This window comes from Coregonus clupeaformis, chromosome 14 (genome assembly GCF_020615455.1).
Source record: "Coregonus clupeaformis isolate EN_2021a chromosome 14, ASM2061545v1, whole genome shotgun sequence".
Classification (NCBI taxonomy): domain Eukaryota; kingdom Metazoa; phylum Chordata; class Actinopteri; order Salmoniformes; family Salmonidae; genus Coregonus; species Coregonus clupeaformis.
The window spans coordinates 22,917,327-22,941,257 of NC_059205.1; the positions used below are offsets into that span (position 1 = coordinate 22,917,327).

The following is a 23,931-nucleotide window of genomic DNA, read 5'->3' on the forward strand; positions in this document are numbered from 1 at the left end:
ACACAGGTGCACCTAGTGCTGGGGACAATAAAAGGCCACTAATGTGCAGTTTTGTCACATAACACAATGCCACAGATGTCGCAAGTTTTGAGGGAGCATGCAATTGGCATGCTGACTGCAGGAATGTCCACCAGAGCTGTTGCCAGAGAATTCAATGTTAATTTCTTTACCACAACCACACAACCGAAGAATGTCTGCACAAACTGTCAGAAACGGTCTCAGGGAAGGTCATCTGCGGGCTTGTCGTCCTCACCAGGGTCTTGACTTGACTGCAGTTCGGCGGCGTAACCGACTTCAGTGGGCAAATGCTCACCTTCGATTGCCATGGCCTGCTGGAGAAGTGTGCTCTTCACGGATGAATCCCTGTTTCAACTGTACCGGGCAGATGGTGTCGTGTGGGCGAGCAGTTTGCTGATGTCAACATTGTGAACAGAGTGCCCCATAGTGGCGGTGGGGTTATGGTATGGGCAGGCATAAGCAACGGACAATGAACACAATTGCATTTTATCGATGGCTATTTGAATGCACAGAAATACTGTGACGAGATCCTTAGGCCCAATGTCGTGCCATTCATCCGCCACCATCACCTCATGTTTCAGCATGATAATGCACGGCCCCATGTTGAAAGGATCTGCACACAAATCCTGGAAGCTGAAAATGTCCCAGTTCTTCCATGGCCTGCATACTCATCAGACATGTCACCCATTGAGCATGTTTGGAATGCTCTGGATCGACGTGTACGACTGCGCGTTCCAGTTTCCGCTAATATCCAGCAACTTTGCACAGCCATTGAAGAGGAGTGGGACAAAATTCCACAGGCCACAATCAACAGCCTGATCAACACTATGCGAAGATGTGTGAAATGGTGGTCACACCAGATACTGACTGGTTTTCTGATCCACGCCCCCTACTTTTTTTTTTTAAAGGTATCTGTGACCAACAGATGCATATCTGTATTCCCGGTCATGTGAAATCCATAGATTAGGGCCTAATGAATTTATTTCAGTTGACTGATTTCCTTATGAACTGTAACTCAGTAAAATCGAAATTGTTGCATGTAGCGTTTAATATTTTTGTTCAGTGTATGTTCTTTTATTTAACCAGGTTGACCCATTTGAGGTCAAGGTAGACCTGGCCAAGAGGGCAGCGCCAGTAAAGAAAACACAGTCACTGGCTGAAAACACATGTCAGAATCTGAACTGAACATGGGTGATACTAAGGCTGGTTTCCTGGAACCTGATTTAAGTCAACTTAATGGACTTAAAAGCACTTTCAGTAGAAATTATTAATTGAGCAATTTTGTCCATCCCTCTTTCCTGTCTTCCCTTCCCAGCATGACGATTCTCAGTTTGAGAAGCCGATGAAGATCAAGATGAAGGACTCTGAGAAGAAGAGGAAGAGGAAGCTGGAGAGGGCGGAGCACCAGCTTCTCATGGCAGCCGTCTCCGGGGTCGGAGACATGATGCGGTCCCCCAAGTCCTCAAAGGATCAGAAACGGAGCCTCTTAGACCCACTGGGGAAACCCAAGAAGAAGAAGCTGAAGCTGAACCCGGATAAGAACCGTGAACTGAAACAGCTGGCCAAGCGCCTGGCTAAAGAGGAGAAGGAGAGGAAGAGGAAGGAGAAAGCTGTGGTCAAGGCTGAGGCTGTCAGGGAGGGGCTGGAGAAGAGGAAAGAGAAGAAGATCCTGGATATACCGTCGAAATACGACTGGTCCGGAGCTGAGGACTCCAATGATGAAAACGCAGTCTGTGCATCCAAGAACTGTATGAGACCCTGCAAGGACAAGGTGAGAGCGACACGAGAAGCATATACACAGCTATAGTGTGTGTGTGTGTGTATGTATTGTCCCAAATCAACCCCTATCTCTAGTATACACTACTTGATGCACATTTCAAAATAACTGGAGGGGTGTAAGGATTATGGTCAGAACACCTAGGTGGGGCTATTATTGTGTCTATGGGTACAACCTCAGCCTAGGGATTGACTTCTGCCCTGGAATTCAAATGTCCCATCCAGACCGACTGACTGAGACCATTCATTTGCCAGCAGAGGGCAGTGCATCTTCTGTAGTTGTCGTCAGACCTTGAATATAGCCTAAGGAGCATTTTTGGACTAGGGGCTCATTTGAGAGAGGATGTAGCGACTCAGAATCGATCTGACATATGATTTGGATAGATGATTGATAGGTGTGAGTGTTTATTGGTTAACAGGGTGCAGCAGAGGTCAGTGTGTGGCCTGAGAGGGCGTGCCCTATCAAAAACACGAGTCCTTGTACTTGAATAATATATAATATTGAAGACATCAAGTCTATGAAATAACACATGGAATCATGTATTAACCAAAAAAAGTGTTAAACTGAGATTCTTCAAGTAGCCACCATTTGCCTTGATGATAGCTTTGCACACTCTTGGCATTCTCTCAACCTGCTTCATGAGGTAGTCACCTGGAATCCATTTCAATTAACAGGTGTGCGCCTTCTTAAAAGTTAATTTGTGGAATTTCTTTCCTCCTTAATGCGTTTGAGCCAATCGGTTGTGTTGTGACAAGGTAGGGGAGATATACAGAAGATGGCCCTATTTGGTAAAAGACCAAGTCCAAATTATGGCAAGAACAGCTCAAATAAGCAAAGAGAAACGACAGTCCATCATTACTTTAAGACATGAAGGTCAGTCAATATGGAACATTTCAAGAACTTTGAAAGTTTCTTCAAGTGCAGTCGCAAAAACCATCAAGCGCTATGATGAAACTGGCTCTAATGAGGACCGCCACAGGAAAGGAAGACCCAGAGTTACCTCTGCTGCAGAGGATAAGTTCATTAGAGTTACCAGTCTCAGAAATTGCAGCCCTAATAAATGCTTCACAGCGTTCAAGTCACAGACACATCTCAACATCAACTGTTCAGAGGAGACTGTGTGAATCAGGCCTTTATGGTCGAATTGCTGCAAAGAAACCACTACTAAAGGACACCAATATGAAGAAGAGACTTGCTTGGGCCAAGAAACACATTAGACCGGTGGAAATGTGTCCTTTGATGTGGAGTACAAATTGGAGATTTTTGGTTCCGACCGCCGTGTCTTTGTAAGATGCGGTGTGGGTGAACGGATGATCTCCGCATGTGTATTTCCCACCGTGAAGCATGGAGGAGGAGGTGTTATGGTGTGGGAGTGCTTTGCTGGTGACACTCTGTGATTTATTTAGAAGTCAAGGCACACTTAATCAGCATGGCTACCACAGCATTCTACAGCGACACGCCATCCCATCTGGTTTGGGCTTAGTGGGACTATCATTTTGTTTTTCAACAGGACAATGACCCAATACACATCCAGGCTATTTTACCAAGAAGGAGAGTGATGGAGTGCTGCATCAGATGACCTGGCCTCCACAATCCCCCAACCTCAACCAAATTGAGATGGTTTGGGATGAGTCGGACAGCAGAGTGAAGGAAAAGCAGCCAACAAGTGCTCAGCATATGTGGGAACTCCTTCAAGACTGTTGGAAAAGCATTCCAGGTGAATCTGGTTGAGCGAATGCCAACAGTGTGCAAAGCTGTCATCAAGGCAAAGGGTGGCTATTTGAAGAATCTCAAAATATCTTTAAAATATATTTTGATTTGTTGATCACTTTTTTTGGTTACTACATGATTCCATATGTGTTATTTCATAGTTTTGATGTCTTCACTATTATTCTACAATGTAGAAAATAGTAAAAATAAAGAGAAACCCTTGAATGGGTAGGTGTTATAAAACTTTTGACCGGTAGTGTAGTTTGTATATAATTTCTTAGAAATTATATCTATTACATTAAGATCAACATTTCATTCCACAGTTCACCCATAATTTTGGGAAACAAATAAATCAGTGGACATTTATGCGAAAAATATGTTTCATTTTTAACTCTTCCACAGCAATCTCCTTAGTATATCACAATCACGTTTACAAACTGTCTTACAAACAGTAGCGGAAAGTTTGAATACTTTCTTTTAGGAGGTTTAATAATATTAGCTCTATTCAGAGCAAAAACTGAATGTCTCACTTTGTATTTTTGTTTGCTGACTATGATGCAGCGCTAAGTATGCTGAGTTAATATTGGACACTGTGAAGCAAACCTCTTTGGAAGTGAGCATCATGGAACAATTGAATGTCAACAGCTGGCAACAGCACTGGAACACCTTAAAGAGAGTTACACATAACGTATTAACAGGACAAGCTATGTGCTGTTGGAAGTGACTGTAAATTAGACACTAAGTCAATGAGTAGCCTAACCACCCTCCCAGTCCTACCCATCCATGTGCTCTCAGAGCACATCAGAGGCATGGTGATATCCTCCAGTTTAACAGAACTTGAAGGGGGACTGTATTTGATTATGCTTAAATGCACCATAATAAAATGCAATATAAATATCATGCGTATTATACATACTTCGTGTACATAATCCTATATTCCTTTTAAAAACATAAACCATCTACAAGTATAACGCTTGTGAATCTGAGCACTAGCTGATGATATATCCTGATAGAAGCAGAATGTGTGATCGCCTGTATGTATGTCTCTCTTCCCTTTGTCAGGTGGACTGGGTTCAGTGCGACGGCGGCTGTGACGAGTGGTTCCACCAAGTGTGTGTAGGTGTGACCTGCGAGATGGCCGAGAATGAGGACTACATCTGCATCGACTGCACCCGCAAGTCAGCCATCTTGAGTGGGGGCGTAGTTGGAAGTGTGGGCAGAGGCATGGGCATAGGAGGCGGAGGGGTTACAGCAGTGGTGAAGGTGGAGCGTGTTTGTGAGGAGCCGGTGGTGCTGGACGCGCCAGTCTGCAGCAGGCTGAGCCAGATCATTATGCCTCCCTCCATAATGATGCCCCCCTCTATCTCCCTCCCCCAGCTGCAGCAGCCGGATTCTCAGGAGAGCAGCTAGCGCAGACCCAGGACAGAGACCACATGCACACACACATCCACCCGGGAAGCTCGCATCAGACCATTTGAGTCTGGAAGACCTTGACCTGTTCAGACCGACATATTTCCCTCCTGTTGACTTACTGGGTAGAGGGGCTTCAAATTAAGGGGTGTCCTGAAGACTGGATGATACTCCCATGAGAATAATGCTACAAAGAAATTAGACCTTCAGCTAAAAGCTTGTGGTCCTGTTTGAGGAGAGCGATGTATTTTCTGCATCACAGACTGAAACTCCAGATGACCTTTTTTCCCGCTCTCCCTCTCCTCTTCTCTAATGGGAACCAATTGTTGATGAGGATTTGTTTCTCTCTAATTCAGAACTGTTAAAGAACGCTTTATAATCCAGAGCACACTGTGTGCACAGAGTATCAAAGCGGTTTTTACTGCACAACTAGGAATGACAATGGGCCGTGTTGTGTGTTTCTTGAGTTTCAGTTTCGGGTCTGTAACGTCCTCTACCCCCCGATAATTATTTGGAGCCAATCTGCCTCAGTCCTACTACAGTCAGAAACTTCAGTACAGTCATCATGAATTTGTGGAGGTGTGACAGTGTCCCAAATGGCACCCTATTCCCTATGTAGTGCACTATATGGGCTCTGGTAAAAAGGAGTGCACTATAAAGGGAATAGGTTGCCATTTGGGATGTAGCGTTACACCTTCACAGATTCATGATGACTGTGCTGAGGTGGCAGATAGTCTCTGGTTCCAACCCCCGAGCTGACTAGGTGAAAAATGTGTCGATATGCCCTTGAGCAAGGTACTTAACCCTAATTGCTCCATTAAGTCGATCTGGATAAGAGCGTCTGCTAAATGACGACAAATGTAAATGTAAAAATTTGGGTTGCACATTCAGTGTCCTCTCCTCTCTGCCTGGCCCCAAACAATAAATAACAGCTCCATGTAGGACTAGGAACAATGGTTGTATGTAGTGATACGTATTTATAATGTGTAAATAGATTTTAAGTGATTGGATGTGGCTGTTTTTGTTTTCTCACCTTTATTAAACAATTCCTAGTCAAATGAGTAAGGAGCAGCATTTGTTTTATTTTCAAGACCATTATATACAATTTCCTGTTTGAGATTATTTGATATGTCATTCAATGTCAATACCAATGTCTTGCGTCAGATGTCTAAACTCCTAACTACCTTTTAGATAGATTAGACTTTGGGATGGGTCATCAGATGGCCTTACTGTTTTAGGAGCCGTGGGATCTATGGATTCAGGCCTGTCTGTCACAACTACTTCTGGTAGTCATTAAACCCATTACGAGAGCTCCATAGTATCGAGCAGCATCTCCCTGGCCGCACGTGGCTTCCCATGTTTTTTCGTCTCACGCCCAATCCCAGATTAACCTGGAGATGTCAAAAGAGAAGGAAAGGTTCATTAAGAGTAAATAAATCTAATATTGGCAGTCAGTTGACTGTTGTACACAATATGAAATCCATTTTCTTGAAACAATGCAACAATGCTATGAACTTGTTACATTTTCTGTTTCTGCCCTCTTTCATTGTTTTGGCTAGGTTATAAGTCTAATCATGCAAATATCTAATCGCAGGATTGAACTTCACATTAGTATTCTATTTGTACCTGTGAAGGGGAATGCAGTAAAGGTGCGTTAATTGCATGTAATGTGATTGTGAACACCTCTGCTTCATTTATGTAGGGGAAACCACCAAACAGTGGAAGCAAGCCAAGTAAAATCCAGTCCTGACCTCTGCTGCTTCCTCAGGCCCATTTGACCCACTCACCTCTTAAAGAGACAAAATTTAACCAGAGAGACAAACTGCAAGCACGAGACAGGACATGGGTGATCGCAGTTGGACACTGGATCATTAACTATAACATATTGTATAATTCATCTTTGATGATTAATTTGTTGCCATGTCAATATTCACTGCATGGTCCCGTATGCCTTGTGTATATGACTATTTTAAGCATTAGAATCAACTGACTCAATAAGTGGGAGTATCTAAGTGGGGAGGGGAGTGGTCATATGGGCAGAGAGTGGATTGGAGGCTGAGCCTGAATTTAGGATTATAACCTCCCACCCCCTATTCGCCCCTCATGTTAAATACTGAAATGTGAACATCTACAGATCAATATTCACTGACAGAGCGCCAACCTTGAGACTTGAGACACCCCAAGCAATGAATGGTACGTACTTGACTAATATTTGAATTCTAAGACATTGGTGTAGAACATGGTACATCATGTCTTTCTAAGGCTTTTTTATTTTGTATCAAGTAAGTTGTAAGATGACTTCAATTCTGGGCATATTTTAATGATGTGAGATCTAAGGTTTAGTGTGGAATCATCCTGGGCTGTTTCCCCAGATTTAGATTTTCAATGTAAAACATTTGTAGTCCTCTGTAGCTCAATTGGTAGAGCATGGCGCTTGTAACGCCAGGGTATTGGGTTTGATCCCCGGGACTACCCATACTTAAAAATGTATGCACACATGACTGTAAGTTGCTTTGGATAAAAGCATCTGCTAAATGGCATATTAAATTATATTAAAATATTATATTACATTTGTAAATAACTAATCAATTCTGTATACCTGCTGTCTGAGGGCTGTTGCCACTCCCACCCATTCATGATCAATGTCAGTACAGTATGTACATGACATGATGATCAATGCAACATGTTAATCAATTTAAGGTAGGCCTGAACTTGATTGTGTAAATCTCTGCCTGTTTTTGAGTACATGAAGTTCTTCAGATGGCAGTTAGAGAGCCACAACCTTTTTTTGAGGAGTCATTAGACAAAAGATAATATGGCGCGGGATCAATGTACTTGACATGTCCTTACATGTTATCCTGAAATCTAGAACCCGTTTTGCTAACTTTCCACTCCTCAGCAAACATGGCATGACATGGAGTGGAATAATATTTTTTTTATTTTTAATTTTTTTTAAATTTTTTTATTTCACCTTTATTTAACCAGGTAAGCCAGTTGAGAACAGGTTCTCATTTACAACTGCGACCTGGCCAAGACAAAGCAAAGTAGTGCAACAAAAACAACACAGAGTTACATATGGGGTAAAAAAAAAAAACATAAAGTCAGAAATACAACAGAAAATATATATACAGTGTGTGCAAATGTAGCAAGTTATGGAGGTAAGGCAATAAATAGGCTATAGTGCAGAATAATTACAATAGTATTAACACTGGAATGCTAGATGTGCAAGAGATTATGTGCAAATAGAGATACTGGGGTGCAAAAGAGCAAATTAAATAACAATATAGGGATGAGGTAGTTGGGTGGGCTAATTTCAGATGGGCTGTGTACAGGTGCAGTGATCGGTAAGGTGCTCTGACAACTGATGCTTAAAGTTATTGAGGGAGATAAGAGTCTCCAGCTTCAGAGATTTTTGCAATTCGTTCCAGTCATTGGCAGCAGAGAACTGGAAGGAATGGCGGCCAAAGGAGGTGTTGGCTTTGGGAATGACCAGTGAGATATACCTGCTGGAGCGCAGACTACGGGTGGGTGCTGCTATGGTGACCAATGAGCTAAGATAAGGCGGGGATTTGCCTAGCAGTGATTTATAGATGGCCTGGAGCCAGTGGGTTTGACGACGAACATGTAGTGAGGACCAGCCAACAAGAGCGTACAGGTCACAGTGGTGGGTAGTGTATGGGGCTTTGGAGACAAAACGGATGGCACTGTGATAGACTACATCCAATTTGCTGAGTAGAGTGTTGGAGGCTATTTTATAAATGACATCGCCGAAGTCAAGGATCGGTAGGATAGTCAGTTTTACGAGGGCATGTTTGGCAGCATGAGTGAAGGAGGCTTTGTTGCGAAATAGGAAGCCGATTCTAGATTTAACTTTGGATTGGAGATTCTTTATGTGAGTCTGGAAGTTGAGTTTACAGTCTAACCAGACACCTAGATATTTGTAGTTGTCCACATACTCTAGGTCAGACCCGTCGAGAGTGGTGATTCTAGTCGGGTGGGCGGGTGCTAGCAGCGTTCGATTGAAAAGCATGCATTTAGTTTTACTAGTGTTTAAGAGCAGTTGAAGGCTACTGAAGGATTGTTGTATGGCATTGAAGCTCGTTTGGAGGTTTGTTAACACAGTGTCCAATGAAGGGCCAGATGTATACAAAATGGTGTCGTCTGCGTAGAGGTGGATCTGAGAGTCACCAGCAGCAAGAGCGACATCATTGATATACACGGAGAAAAGTGTCGGCCCAAGAATTGAACCCTGTGGCACCCCCATAGAGACTGCCATAGGTCCAGACAACAGGCCCTCCGATTTGACACACTGAACTCTATCTGAGAAGTAGTTGGTGAACCAGGCGAGGCAGTCATTTGAGAAACCAAGGCTATTTAGTCTGCCAATAAGAATGCGGTGGTTGACAGAGTCGAAAGCCTTGGCCAGGTCGATGAAGACGGCTGCACAGTACTGTCTATTATCAATCGCGGTTATAATATCGTTTAGGACCTTGAGCGTGGCTGAAGTGCACCCGTGACCAGCTCGAAACCGGATTGCATAGCGGAGAAGGTACGGTGGTATTCGAAATGGTCGATGATCTGTTTATTAACTTGGCTTTCGAATACTTTCGAAAGGCAGGGCAGGATGGATATAGGTCTGTAACAGTTTGGATCTAGAGTGTCACCCCCTTTGAAGAGGGGGATGACCGCGGCAGCTTTCCAATCTCTGGGGATCTCAGACGTTATGAAAGAGAGGTTGAACAGACTAGTAATAGGGGTTGCGACAATTTCGGCGGCTAGTTTTAGGAAGAAAGGGTCCAGATTGTCTAGCCCAGCTGATTTGTAGGGGTCCAGATTTTGCAGCGCTTTCAAAACATCAGCTGTCTGAATTTGTGTGAAGGAGAAGCGGGGGGCATGGGCAAGTTGCAGCAGAGGGTGCAGAGTTGGTGGCCGGGTTAGTGGTAGCCAGATGGAAAGCATGGCCAGCTGTAGCAAAATGCTTGTTGAAATTCTCGATTATTGTAGATTTATCGGTGGTGATAGTGTTTCCTAGCCTCAGTGCAGTGGGCAGCTGGGAGGAAGTGCTCTTATTCTCCATGGACTTTACAGTGTCCCAAAACTTTTTGGAGTTAGTGCTACAGGATGCAAATTTCTGTTTGAAAAAAGTTAGCCTTTGCTTTCCTGACTGCTTGTGTATATTGGTTCCTAACTTCCCTGAAAAGTTGCATATCGCGGGGGCTATTTGATGCTAATGCTGTACGCCACAGGATGTTTTTGTGCTGGTCAAGGGCAGTCAAGTCTGAGGAGAACCAGGGGCTATATCGGTTCTTAGTTCTGTATTTTTTTGAATGGGGCATGTTTATTTAAGATTGAGAGGAAATTACTTTTAAGGAACAACCAGGCATCCTCTACTGACGGAATGAGATCTATATCCATCCAGGATACCTGGGCCAGGTCAATTAGGAAGGCCTCCTCGCTAAAGTGTTTTAGGGAGCGTTTGACAGTGATGAGGGGTGGTCGTTTGACCGCGGACCCGTTACGGACGCAGGCAATAAGGCAGTGATCGCTGAGATCCTGGTTGAAGACAGCTGAGGTGTATTTAGAGGGTATGTTAGTCAGGATGATATCTATGAGGGTACCCATGTTTAAGGATTTAGGGTTGTACCTGGTAGGTTCGTTGATAATTTGCGTGAGGTTGAGGGCATCTAGCTTGGATTGTAGGATGGCTGGGGTATTAAGCATATCCCAATTTAGGTCACCAAGCAGTACAAACTCAGAGGATAAATGGGGGCGATCAATTCACATATGGTGTCCAGGGCACAGCTGGGGGCTGAGGGGGGTCTGTAGCAAGCGGCAACAGTGAGAGACTTATTTCTGGAAAGGTGGATTTTTAGAAGTAGAAGCTCAAACTGTTTGGGTACAGACCTGGATAGTATGATAGAGCTCTGCAGGCTATCTCTACAGTAGATTGCAACTCCACCCCCTTTGGCAGTTCTATCTAGACGGAAAATGTTATAGTTGGGGATGGAAATTTCAGAATTTTTGGTGGCCTTCCTGAGCCAGGATTCAGACACTGCTAGAACATCAGGGTTGGCAGAGTGTGCTAACGCAGTGAATAACTCAAACTTAGGAAGTAGACTTCTGATATTTATGTGCAAGAAACCAAGACTTTTGCGATTACAGAAGTCAACAAATGATAGCTCCTGGGGAGTAGGAGTGATACTGGGGGCTACAGGGCCTGGGTTAGCCTCTACATCACCAGAGGAACAGAGGAGGACTAGAATAAGGATACGGCTAAAGGCTTTAAGAACTGGTCTTCTAGTGCGTTGGGTACATAGAATAAAGGGGGCAGATTTCCGGGTGTTATAGAAAAGATTCAGGGCATTATGTACAGACAAGGATATGGAAGGATATGAGTAAAGTGGAGGTAAACCTAAGCGTTGGGTAACACTGAAAGAGATAGTATCTCTAGAGGCATCAATTGATTCGGTCTCTGAGTGTATGGGTGGAGGGACAAAGGAGCTAACTAAGGCAGGTTTAGCTAGGCTGGGGGTCTACAGTGATATAGTACAATTAGAAATAACCGAAACAACAATAAACTAACCATGTTTGGGCTGAGGCTAAACATAAACAGGATGTAGTACCGTAAAAAGGAACAGTCCAGCAGATATCAGCTGTATAGCTGGGTTATCATAAGGTCCGGTGGTGAAGTGCTAGTGAGTAAGAGGCCACGGCTAGCGTGTGCTACGTCCGTTTTGTTGTAGCCAGCTGGTAGCGAAGAATCCGGAGTTAAAGGTCCAGTGATTCCGGCGGAAAAACTGATATGTTCTGGGTCGATAACGCGCAGTGCTGACTGGCCGAATATCCGGTGATCAAAGTCCAGTGATTAAAATTAATAACTCGGAACAGACGGGTACCCAGGCTACTTACATGTTACTTTACATTTAAAAATAAATATGTGTATTTGCATAACGTATATGCATCACTACATGTAGCTACTTGTCTTGAAAACAGCCTAACTTATTCTGTGTTTTTATTGCTTGAAATAGTTAAAGCAGGCCTCTCAAATGGCAAGAACAGCAGCAGGCTGAAGGACCTGGTCCCTGTCCCTCAGCCCCAGTCAGAGGAGAAGATGCAGGAGAGGGGCCAATGGAGCAACAAACTGGAGTTCATCCTGTCTGTGATGGGATCCATCATCGGCCTGGGGAACATGTGGCGCTTTCCTTACCTCTGCTACAAGAATGGAGGAGGTGAGTTCTAAAGGATGAGCCCAGAGGAGGTCACAGACATTTAATTTTGAGTCACAAAGGCAAGCATGTATTGATGTGTTTGATAGGTCGTCATGTTAAATAAGGATTTGTTCTTAATTGAAAATAATAGTTTGCAAATGATTTTCTTGACTTATTCATTTTAGCTCCTAGTGGAGCAAAGAGCCTCAACCGTGCATCTCCACTGACCGATTGCAAATGGCTATTTCAATTTGAGTTTAATCACATTTATTTGAATACACTGAGGCCTAGCTATAAAAGCAGTGTTGGTTCTAATTGGGACTCAGGCCTATTTAGATCAGGCCATGGGTTTAGGGAAATGCTTATGTAGGTGCTACATCAGACATTTCTCTGCGGGGTGTATGGGATCAGAGGTTAGGGGTCAGAGAATGTCACAGCTGTTGTTTCCCCTCTGTCCTAAATAGCCTGTGGTCAAGCAGTTGCCCCTGCGGCGTTTGCCATGCTCCGGAAATCCATCCATCCAAGCACTCTAAACATCTTCAGATCGGCTGACACCAAAAGTCGACAGACTGCGTGGAAATACAATATGTTGACATTGATTGAGATTAATCACAGACTGAAATTTGAATCGTTGAAACCGTATGGATGAAACACCTTATTATAGTCTCTACAAGAGGTAATTCATTCCTTGGCAATCCTAGCCTTGTGGCATGGGGCATTATCTTGCTGAAAAAATCAGTTTGCAGATGGATACACTGCTGCCATGAAGGGATGCACCTGATTGGCAATGATGTTCATATATCCTGTGGCATTTAAACGTTGCAGCACTTTTATCAAGGGGCCCAATGTGTGCCGTGAAAATGAACCCAACACCATCACCACCAGCCTGCAATGTTGACACGCGGCATGATGGATGCATGTACTCATGTGGTTTTCTCCATATAGTCCTCCCATCAGTGTGAAACGGCAGGAACAGGGATTAATCAGACCCGGCAATGTTTTTACAATTCTCCAGTATCCAGTGTTTTTGTTTTTTTGCCTACTGGAACCACAGGTTCTTGTTTTTTGCTGAAAGAAGTGGAACTCTGTAATGTCGTCAGCTGCCATACTCCATTCCTCTCAAGGTACGACGAGTTGTGCATTCTTTTATGGTCTTTGGGCACCAATGTTGTACTTGACTGTCAGTTGACTAACTGTAGCCTGTCTGTTACTCTGCACAATTCGTGTCAGCCTCCTTTGTCCTCTTTCATGGCTGGATGTCCTTTGGGTGGTGGACCATTCTTGATACATACAGGAAACTGTTGAGCGTAAAAAATCCAGCAGCGTTGCAGTTCTTGACATACTCAAACCGGTGCGCCTGGCACCTACTACCATACCCCGTTCTACTCCGGCCACCAGCTCTGCACCCTCCGCTGCAACTTGCCCATGCCCCCCACGCTTCTCCTTCACACAAATTCAGACAGCTGATGTTCTGAAAGAGCTGCAAGATCTGGACCCATACAAATCATCTGGGCTAGACAATCTGGACCATTATAAAATTAGCTGCGGAAATTGTCGCAACCCCTATTACTAGCCTGTTCAACCTCTCTTTCGTAAAGTCTGAGATCCCCAGAGATTGGAAAGCTGCCGCGGTCATCCCCCTCTTCAAAGGGGGTGACACTCTAGATCCAAACTGTTACAGACCTATATCCATCCTGCCCTGCCTTTCGAAATTATTTGAAAGCCAAGTTAACAAACAGATCACCGACCATTTCGAATCCCACCGTACCTTCTCCGCTATGCAATCCGGTTTCCGAGCTGGTCATGGGTGCACCTCAGCCACGCTCAAGGTCCTAAACGATATTATAACCGCGATCGATAATAGACAGTACTGTGCAGCCGTCTTCATCGACCTAGCCAAGGCTTTCGACTCTGTCAACCACCGCATTCTTATTGGCAGACTAAATAGCCTTGGTTTCTCAACTGACTGCCTCGCCTGGTTCACCAACTACTTCTCAGAGTTCAGTGTGTCAAATCGGAGGGCCTGTTGTCTGGACCTCTGGCAGTCTATGGGGGTGCCACAGGGTTCAATTTTCGGGCCGACTCTATTCTCTGTGTATATCAATGATGTCACTCTTGCTGCTGGTGACTCAGATCCACCTCTATGCAGACGACACCATTTTGTATACATCTGGCCCTTCATTGGACACTGTGTTAACAAACCTCCAAACGAGCTTCAATGCCATACAACACTCCTTCCGTAGCCTCCAACTGCTCTTAAACACTAGTAAAACTAAATGCATGCTTTTCAATCGAACGCTGCTGGCACCCGCCCACCCGACTAGAATCACTACTCTCGGCGGGTCTGACCTAGAGTATGTGGACAACCACAAATACCTAGGTAGACTGTAAACTCTCCTTCCAGACTCACATTAAGCATCTCCAATCCAAAGTTAAATCTAGAATCGGCTTCCTATTTCGCAACAAAGCCTCCTTCACTCATGCTGCCAAACATGCCCTCGTAAAACTCACTGCTAGGCAAATCCCCGCCTTATCTTAGCTCATTGGTCACCATAGCAACACCCACCCGTAGTATGCGCTTCAGCAGGTATATTTCACTGGTCATCCCCAAAGCCAACACCTCCTTTGGCTGCCATTCCTTCCAGTTCTCTGCTGCCAATGACTGGAACGAACTGCAAAAATCTCTGAAGCTGGAGACTATTATCTCCCTCACTAACTTTAAGCATCAGTTGTCAGAGCAGCTTACCGATCACTGTACCTGTACACAGTCCATCTGTATTAGCCCACCCAACTACCTCATCCCCATATTGTTAATTACATTGTTATTTATTTTGCTAATTTGCACCCCAGTATCTCTATTTGCACATCATTTTCTGCACATCTATCACTCCAGTGTTAATACTAAATTGTAATTATTTTGCACTATGGCCTATTTATTGCCTTACCTCCATAACTTGCTACATTTGCGCACACACTGTATATAGATTTTCTTTTGTATTTTTGACTAGGTTTTGTTTACCCCAAATGTAACTCTGTGTTGTTGTTTTTATCGCACTGCTTTGCTTTATCTTGGCTAGGTCGCAATTGTAAATGAGAACTTGTTCTCAACTGGCTTACCTGGTTAAAGAAAGGTGAAATAAAATAAATAAAAAATAAAGTTCAAAGGCACTTGAATCTTTTGTCTTGCTCATTCACCCTCTGAATGGCGCACACACACACAATCCATGTCTCAATTGTCTCGAGGATTAAAAATCCTTCTTAAATCTCCTCCCATTCATCTACACTGATTTTAAATGGACATCAATAAGGGATCTTAGCTTTTACCTGGATCTACCTGGTCAATCTGTCATGGAAAGAGCAGGTGTTCCTTATGTTTTTTGTACACTCATTGTATATTCTTTGTATGACTCTCTCCCGTTCCTGTCCCCCAGGTGCATTTCTCATCCCCTACCTGATCTTCCTGTTCACCTGTGGCATACCTGTGTTCTTCCTGGAGACTGCTCTGGGCCAGTACACCAGCGAGGGAGGCATCACCTGCTGGAGGAAGATCAGTCCACTGTTTGAGGGTAACCTGCTCTTTCTTATGGGGGTATATCTTCCTTTTAGGCATTGTACTGTAAATAAAGTTATGCCATACAATAAGGGTTTGCGTCCAAGCTTTTTACACTTTTTCATGTATCACTGTTCTACAGTGAGGGGAGAAAGTATTTGATCCCCTGCTGATTTTGTATGTTTGCCCACTGACAAAGAAATGATCAGTCTATAATTTTAATGGTAGGTTTATTTGATCAGTGAGAGACAGAATAACACCAAAAAAATCCAGAAAAACGCATGTCAAAAATGTTTTTGATTTGCATTTTAATGAGGGAAATAAGTATTTGACACCCTCTCAATCAGAAAGATTTCTGGCTCTCAGGTGTCTTTTTATACAGGTAACGAGCTGAGATTAGGAGCACACTCTTAAAGGGAGTGCTCCTAATCTCAGCTTGTTACCTGTATAAAAGACACCTGTCCACAGAAGCAATCAATCAGATTCCAAACTCTCCACCATGGCCAAGACCAAAGAGCTCTCCAAGGATGTCAGGGACAATATTGTAGACCTACACAAGGTTGGAATGGGCTACAAGACCAGCTTGGTGAGAAGGTGACAACAGTTGGTGCGATTATTCGCAAATGGAAGAAACACAAAATAACTGTCAATCTCCCTCGGCCTGGGGCTCCATGCAAGATCTCACCTCGTGGAGTTGCAATGATCATGAGAACGGTGAGGAATCAGCCCAGATCTACACGGGATGATATTGTCAATGATCTCAAGGCAGCTGGGACCATAGTCACCAAGAAAACAATTGGTAACACACTACGCCGTGAAGGACTGAAATCCTGCAGCGCTCGCAAGGTCCCCTTGCTCAAGAAAGCACATATACATGCCCGTCTGAAGTTTGCCAATGAACATCTGAATGATTCAGAGGAGAACTGGGTGAAAGTGTTGTGGTCAGATGAGACCAAAATGGAGCTCTTTGGCATCAACTCAACTCGCCGTGTTTGGAGGAGGAGGAATGCTGCCTATGACCCCAAGAACACCATCCACACCGTCAGACATGGAGGTGGAAACATTATGCTTTGGGGGTGTTTTTCTTCTAAGGGGACAGGACAACTTCACCGCATCAAAGGGACGATGGACGGGGCCATGTACCGTCAAATCTTGGGTGAGAACCTCCTTCCCTCAGCCAGGGCATTGAAAATGGGTCGTGGATGGGTATTCCAGCATGACAATGAACCAAAAGACACGGCCAAGACAACAAAGGAGTGGCTCAAGAAGAAGCACATTAAGGTCCTTTAGTGGCCTAGCCAGTCTCCAGACCTTAATCCCATAGAAAATCTGTGGAGGGAGCTGAAGGTTCGAGTTGCCAAACGTCAGGCTCGAAACCTTAACTTGGAAAAGATCTGCAAAGAGGAGTGGGACAAAATCCCTCCTGAGATGTGTGCAAACCTGGTGGCCAACTACAAGAAACATCTGACCTCTGTGATTGCCAACAAGGGTTTTGCCACCAAGTACTAAGTCATGTTTTGTAGAGGGGTCAAATACTTATTTCCCTCATTAAAATGCAAATCAATTTATAACATTTTTGACATGCGTTTTTCTGGATTTTTTTGTTGTTATTTTGTCTCTCACTGTTCAAATAAACCTACCATTTAAAATTATAGACTGATCATGTCTTTGTCAGTGGGCAAACGTACAAAGTCAGCATCAAATACTTTTTTCCAATATGTACTTATATTGTAATTACAATGTAATTACATAGTTACTAACATATTTGTACCTGTTTTAGTGACACTTACTACAGTGGGACTTTTTATTTACTTTCGATCCATTCCTTACTGTCTGTCCCCATCCTGTCTGTCCCCATCCTGTCTGTCTCCAGGTCTTGGCTATGGTACCCAGGTCATCGTGGCTCTGCTGAACTCCTACTACATCGTGGTCCTGGCTTGGGGAATCTTCTACCTGTCTTTCTCCTTCTCCTGGGAACTCCCTTGGTCCTCCTGCAACAACACCTGGAATACAGGTGAGACAACCATAATAATGGAAAGGTCAACTATGTTTCAAGTCAAGTGGCTTTGCTGTGTGGAGCGATATTACAAATATAAAATGATTGAATTCCAATAAAATGTATGTTGGCACTCCATATTACTGCTTTAACACTTGTCAGTGATTATGGTGGTAATGATGCAAAATGTACTTTTTTTTTTTTACCTAAGAAAATTGCGTGGAGTTTCAGAGGAGGAACTATTCTGTCAACTACACCTTGCCCGAAAACTCCACTTCCCCCGTCATTGAATTCTGGGAGTAAGTATTCAAAGCAATAACATTGATGGAAGTTACAATCTATCTGCAATATTAAAGCTGATCTACCCCCCCAAAAATAAAATATTAAAAGCACCTCTATTTGTTATTCAACACATCTCCATTGAAATAAGGTTTTTGTCCAGGACTTGGCTTAATCTGTGTCCGGGAAACCGGACCCTGAAGGCTTTAAGCATTTATGATATTTTAACCTTATTTGGAGTAGCTGAGGGTCCTAAAAATCTGAATATCTAAACTAAAATTGTTACTGCACTTCATCCATTGTGATTTTGTTCTGACCCCCTGTGTTATGTGTTTATTCAGGAGAAGAGCCTTGAGGCTGTCGTCCGGCATCGACCACATGGGCTCTCTGAACTGGGACCTGGCCCTCTGTCTGGCCATCGCCTGGGTCATGTGTTACTTCTGCATCTGGAAAGGGGTCAAATCCACTGGGAAGGTGGGCTTGTTTCTTTCAATTCTTCCTGTCTTTATTTATTTACTTCACCAGGGTCATGTTCATTAGGCATTAACCCCTTATACTCATGGGAATTGGCCTATATGGATAGGGCTAAATTGAAATGTTTCTTACAGAATAAATATGGAAAGTATATGCATAACCATGGTAGCAATCAAAAGGGAAAAGTTTGGAGATTATGGGAAAATTATTAGACTAAAGGTGATGACAAAACAGTTAATCTGACACAAGACTGAATTCAAACATTACACTGTTGATTTTATGTGCATTTACTGTACTTTTCGCCACATATGTTGATAAAGAAATATGAAAATACTCTGGATACATTCAGTAACATTTGGGGTAGATGCAACAAAAAAAATACAAGGTTTTGAGTGATAGGTCTAACTGGTGTCTCCATGTGGCCACACAACTCTCCAAAGTGTGCACAGTTCCTATGTAATTTCAATACGCTTTTAACACTCAAAGAAGAGTTTTCCACTATAAGGTGCTTTTTTGAGCTCACCTTGCTGTGCCGTTGAGGAACTAGATCAAGAAGATTCTTTGGAACATGGCACTTGAGGTTGGCGACACCTTCATTGGGGAGGATGGGCTTGTGGTAATGGCTGGAGTGGAATCAGTGGAATGATATCAAACACATGGTTTCCATGTGTTTAATGCCATTCCATTTGCTCCGTTCTGGCCGTTATGAGCTGTCCTCCCCTCAGCAGTCTCCTGTGGCACCAGGGTTGTGGGTTCTATTCCCACGGTGGACCAGTACGAACAAATATGAAAATGTTTGCACTCACTACTTACTGTAAGTCGCTCTGGATAAGAGTGTCTGCTCAATGACTAAAATGTAATGTAAAATGAACACAGCCCTGCATCCCCGCCTTTTACACAATTACTGTTGTTTACGAATTCCAAAAATGGTCCATTATAAATCGCAATCTGGTCAGGTGGGCATCATTTGAAAGCGTTTTCTATTGCCAACATGGCTAGCTAAGTTACAGATCAGGGTCATGTTCATCTTACAAGGCAATTCAAAGAAGCAGATTGTAATTTTCGTGTGCATAGAGTGACGAGTGCATTCAAATGGGTGTTCCCCTTCACATTTCTTCACCATACGACAAACAGGCTAATTCTGTTCAGAACAACCCAGGGTATGACGCCATATCATCTTGTAACTGTACATAGTGATCATAAACGTTGACACTGTATATTACATGTGTTTTATGATATGGAAATGTGAAGTGCACATTTGGACTAATAGTGATTGGCTTGCTTGTATGACGTCAAAGCGGTATTTGTTGTAATCCTTAACATCTCATCTTTCGAAATATGTAGAGTCCTCTTAATTTACAGCGTTTCCCTCTCTCAGACAACAAAAAAGTTGCAAAAGTTGCCAACTAGTAGGAGGGATGGTTTAGAACCGCGTGGTTTAGAACCACTTTCAGTCAAAACCAATACTGGGCTGTAAAGCGGAGACCTTGAGCTCTGATGTCATGTATAGCATGTTACTGTACAGCCACTGCGTTACAATTTAGGCGCTTATCAGTGTCCAAATCTTCTGTTTTGAACCCGTATACGGGTACGAGGGTAAAGAGCTACACAGAAGAAGCAGAGTGAAACAGGAAGGGACTACCTGGACTGAGAAACACTCATTTCTTTCTTCCAATGAATAAAATAAAAAAAGTGTTTTCCCTTAATGAACATGACCCTGATCTGTTGGATCACTGAACTTTTCAATATGATTCCATCCAATCTACAGGTGGTGTATTTCACAGCTACCTTCCCCTACCTGATGCTGATAGTTCTGCTGATTCGAGGAGTCACTTTACCTGGAGCGGACCTAGGGATCAAGTTCTACCTATACCCTGACCTGTCAAGACTAGCAGACCCTCAGGTAGGTACCACAACAACAATAATAACCCCTGGCCCCTGCTGTTACATAATAGAAACCCTGTTGACTGAACCACACACTCGCATCAGGTAGCTTATTGTTGTGGAAGCAATGGTATGACTGACTGAAATTACATTTTATACTCAGAATAGCAAACAAACAGTCTACTTTCAGTATTTTACGGTGACGTGACTATCAGAACATAATGAGGTATGTTCGGGACTGGCATGATTTCAAAGAAATTGTCTGTAATAGTTATCTCAATATTACCCAAAGTCTTCCCACACTGGGGAATTTGAAGTTTGGAAGAAGGTCCTTGGGTGAAGGTCCTCCAGGTGTGGGTGTAGATATCCCAGGGTTTCCTGCTAGCTGGAATGCTATTTTCTGCTCAGTCCATCTGTGTTCCATGAAAGAGTCTGTAGCAGGCTGTGAGTGGTGGGGTTGCACGGAGGGGCAGGACACTGCAGTGAAGGTAAACACTGACCTCCAGGACCCTCCGGCTGCTAGACTCCCCCTCAGTCTCAGGGCTCAGCCCTCAACTGGCTTAGCCTGGTCTGGACCAAAGCCTGGTCTTTTCAGGTTCAGCATCAAAGTGCTATTCTCCACATGGTGGGCTGGGAAATTCGGAATTGGAACTCACTGGTGGGCCGTAGCATGGCTGATGCCATAGATTTAGAGTTTGGCAAACTCAGTACCAAAACCTATTGTGTTTGTCTGCAGGGGGTTTGAGCCAGTGGGATTGATGGCATTGACACCACAGCTTTCGCCTGCCCTTTCTCGAAACCCACCCATCCACACCCTAGCGGGGCAGATATTTTGAATGCATCATCATCCCAGGGCCTTTTGCTGCCCCCAATCTCACCTCAGATCTTCCGTGTCTGGTAGGTGATTGAGAGGTGGGGATCGTTAATCAATGTTTAGACCACAAGACGTTTAACTGACTGGTTGACAATTCACCTCTGCAGTGTCACTGGTCCTTAATGATTAGGTGAACTCATTAGGGACAGAGAGGAAGGTAAAACAAGCATGTGCTGTGGTACTCCACATGAGGCTGCTCTTTAACTCTCACATTCTCAAAACACACATGACTAGAGGTGTGTTTTATTTATCCACATGCATGTTGTACGTTTTCAAGCATTTGGGACAGATGTAAAAAAATATATAAATACATGGTGGCCCACAGTCAGGAAACCTGCCAAAACAAAAACAGGTCACTCTCCATTACTTTATAAAAGGAGGTTTGTATTTATTCATGAGCTTAGGCATGATCCAATAGCATCCCTAGATGACACACCTTTGCATTTATTAGTCCATTTTCTTCTACAGTAGTTGCTTGACTGTCCTCTGTTTGTGTGTACCCTCACCTCTCTCTGTATAACAGGTATGGATGGATGCAGGCACTCAGATCTTCTTCTCCTATGCCATCTGTCTAGGCTCCCTCATAGCATTGGGGAGTTACAACAAGTACAACAACAACTGCTACAAGTACGCTAAAGATGCATTAAACACACTTATCAAACACACTATGGTAATTGGGGCTTCTGTTTTTATTATTCCCTTATAAAAGGGAAACAAACACCCCTTAAATCTTCATGGTTTTGGTGTCTTGTATTGCAGAGACTGCCTGGCCCTGTGCTTCCTGAACAGTGGGACAAGCTTTGTGGCAGGCTTTGCCATCTTCTCCATCCTTGGTTTCATGGCTTATGAACAGGATGTCCCCATCTCAGAAGTAGCAGAGTCTGGTGAGTGTGTGTGTGTGTGTGTGTGTGTGTGTGTGTGTGTGTGTGTGTGTGTTAATTAAGATAACTTCAATAATTTGTTCAAATGCAAGTATAATGTTATTTCGCTAATATATATGATAGCCTGTTCTCTTTTCATTAGGTCCTGGTCTGGCCTTCATTGCGTACCCTCGTGCTGTGGCCATGATGCCGTTTTCTTCGCTATGGGCCGTTTTCTTCTTTATCATGATCATCCTGCTAGGGTTGGACAGTCAAGTAAGGCCTCTTAAGTAATTTACAATGTTTATGAACATACTGTCAAGCAAATGGACCCGGATAAGGATATAATGGACAATTTCTGTACAATGAGAACTGAGAGGAGATCCGAGAGCATCACTATGTAATCAAACATACCTAGCCTAACATGATATCAGAGATGTTCACTATTTATGTTACCAAACATGTCTCCCTTTCTCTCCAGTTTGTGTGTGTAGAGAGCTTGACAACGGCCATGGTGGACATGTACCCCGAGGTGTTCCGTCGTAAGAACCGCAGGGAGCTCTTTCTGGCTTTAGTGGCCTTCATCTCCTTCCTCATGGGCCTGGTCATGCTGATGGAGGTAGGCATCACATCTGGAATTTGGAATTAACCCTCATGGGTTAGTTAGGGGGACACACCTGCCTGGGGACTGGGTTGGGGATAAACCCTCAAGGGCTATTTCATTGTGTTCTTTAGTTGTAATATGCAGGCAGACATAAAGTCAAACTTACCAGGTGGCTGGTCGAGATCACATTCGAAGTAAACAAAAAAAATATATATATTTTGATTTGTTTTATTAGCTAGGACATTTTCATTTTGTGGACAGAAACTACTTCAGAGTGGTTAACAACCTCGTGACTGTGGTTCAGGACAGCATAACACATTGTTATACACTACATGACCAGAAGTATGTGGACACCAGTGGCCTCCCGAGTGGCGCAACGGCGTCACTACTGCCTGGGGGTTCGATCCCAGGCTGTGTCACAGCCGGCCGTGACCGGGAGTCCCATAGGGCGGCGCACAATTGGCCCAGCGTCGTCCGGGTTAGGGGAGGGTTTGGCCCGGGGGGCTTTCCTTGGCTAATTGCGCTCTAGCGACTCCTTGTGGTAGGCCAGGCGCCTGCAAGCTGACTTCGATCGTCAGTTGAGCGGTGTTTCCTCCGACAGAATGGTGCGGCTGGCTTCCGGGTTAAGCGAGCAGGTGTTAAGAAGCAGCGCAGCTTGGCGGGTCATGTTTCGGAGGACGCATGACTCTACCTTCGCCTCTCCTGAGCCCGTTGGGGAGTTGCAGCGATGAGACAAGATCGTAACTACCAATTGGATATCACGAAATTGGGGGGAAAACATCCCAAATGTGTTCAATGGGGTTGAGGTCAGGGCTCTGTGCAGGCCAGACAAGTTCTTCCACACCGATCTCGACAAACCGTTTCTGTATGGACCTCGCTTTGTGCATGGGGGCATTGTCATGCTGAAACAGGAAAGGGCCTTCCTCAAACTGTTGCCACAAAGTTGGAAGCACAGAATCGTCTAGGATGTCATTGTATGTTATAGCGTTAAGATTTCCCTTCACTTGAACTAAGGGGCCGAACCATGAAAAACAGCCCCAGACCTTTATACCTCCTCCACCAAACTTGACAGTTGACACCATGCATTGGGGCAGGTAGCGTTCTCCTGGCATCGGCCAAAGCCAGATTCGTCTGTCGGACTGCCAGATGGTGAAGCGTGATTCACCACTCCAGATAACTTGTTTCCACTGCTCCAGAGTCCAATGGCGGCGAGCTTTATACCCCTCCAGCCGACACTTGGCATTGCGCTTGGTGATCTTAGGCTTGTGTGCGGCTGTTCTGCCAAGG

The 23,931-nt window shown here is 44.1% G+C and overlaps 2 protein-coding genes across 6 annotated transcripts in view; both read left to right on the forward strand.

The window, feature by feature from the left end:
* LOC121581243 (lysine-specific demethylase 5A) overlaps window positions 1–5,741 on the forward strand; it is a 31,173-nt gene extending 25,432 nt beyond the window's left edge. For all 4 annotated transcript variants that reach the window (XM_041896733.2, XM_041896735.2, XM_041896734.2 and 1 more), the window contains exons 28-29: window positions 1,334–1,789; window positions 4,568–5,741. In XM_041896733.2, the coding sequence (XP_041752667.1) occupies window positions 1,334–1,789; window positions 4,568–4,915 (804 nt within the window). In that variant the 3' untranslated portion in view covers window positions 4,916–5,741. The remainder of the gene's footprint in view (window positions 1–1,333; window positions 1,790–4,567) is intronic.
* An 8-nt stretch (window positions 5,742–5,749) lies between these two features.
* The window catches only part of LOC121581244 (sodium- and chloride-dependent GABA transporter 2), a 33,170-nt gene continuing 14,988 nt past the window's right edge, over window positions 5,750–23,931 (forward strand). Inside the window, exons 1-11 of one of the 2 annotated variants that reach the window (XM_041896737.2) lie at window positions 5,750–7,108; window positions 11,944–12,144; window positions 15,555–15,689; window positions 17,547–17,687; window positions 17,881–17,968; window positions 18,290–18,422; window positions 20,191–20,325; window positions 21,704–21,807; window positions 21,940–22,064; window positions 22,204–22,316; window positions 22,522–22,659. In XM_041896737.2, the coding sequence (XP_041752671.1) occupies window positions 7,102–7,108; window positions 11,944–12,144; window positions 15,555–15,689; window positions 17,547–17,687; window positions 17,881–17,968; window positions 18,290–18,422; window positions 20,191–20,325; window positions 21,704–21,807; window positions 21,940–22,064; window positions 22,204–22,316; window positions 22,522–22,659 (1,320 nt within the window). In that variant the 5' untranslated portion in view covers window positions 5,750–7,101. Of the gene's footprint in view, window positions 7,109–11,943; window positions 12,145–13,102; window positions 13,248–15,554; window positions 15,690–17,546; window positions 17,688–17,880; window positions 17,969–18,289; window positions 18,423–20,190; window positions 20,326–21,703; window positions 21,808–21,939; window positions 22,065–22,203; window positions 22,317–22,521; window positions 22,660–23,931 lie in introns of those variants that run through there. The other variant, XM_041896738.2, reaches the window with a different exon arrangement.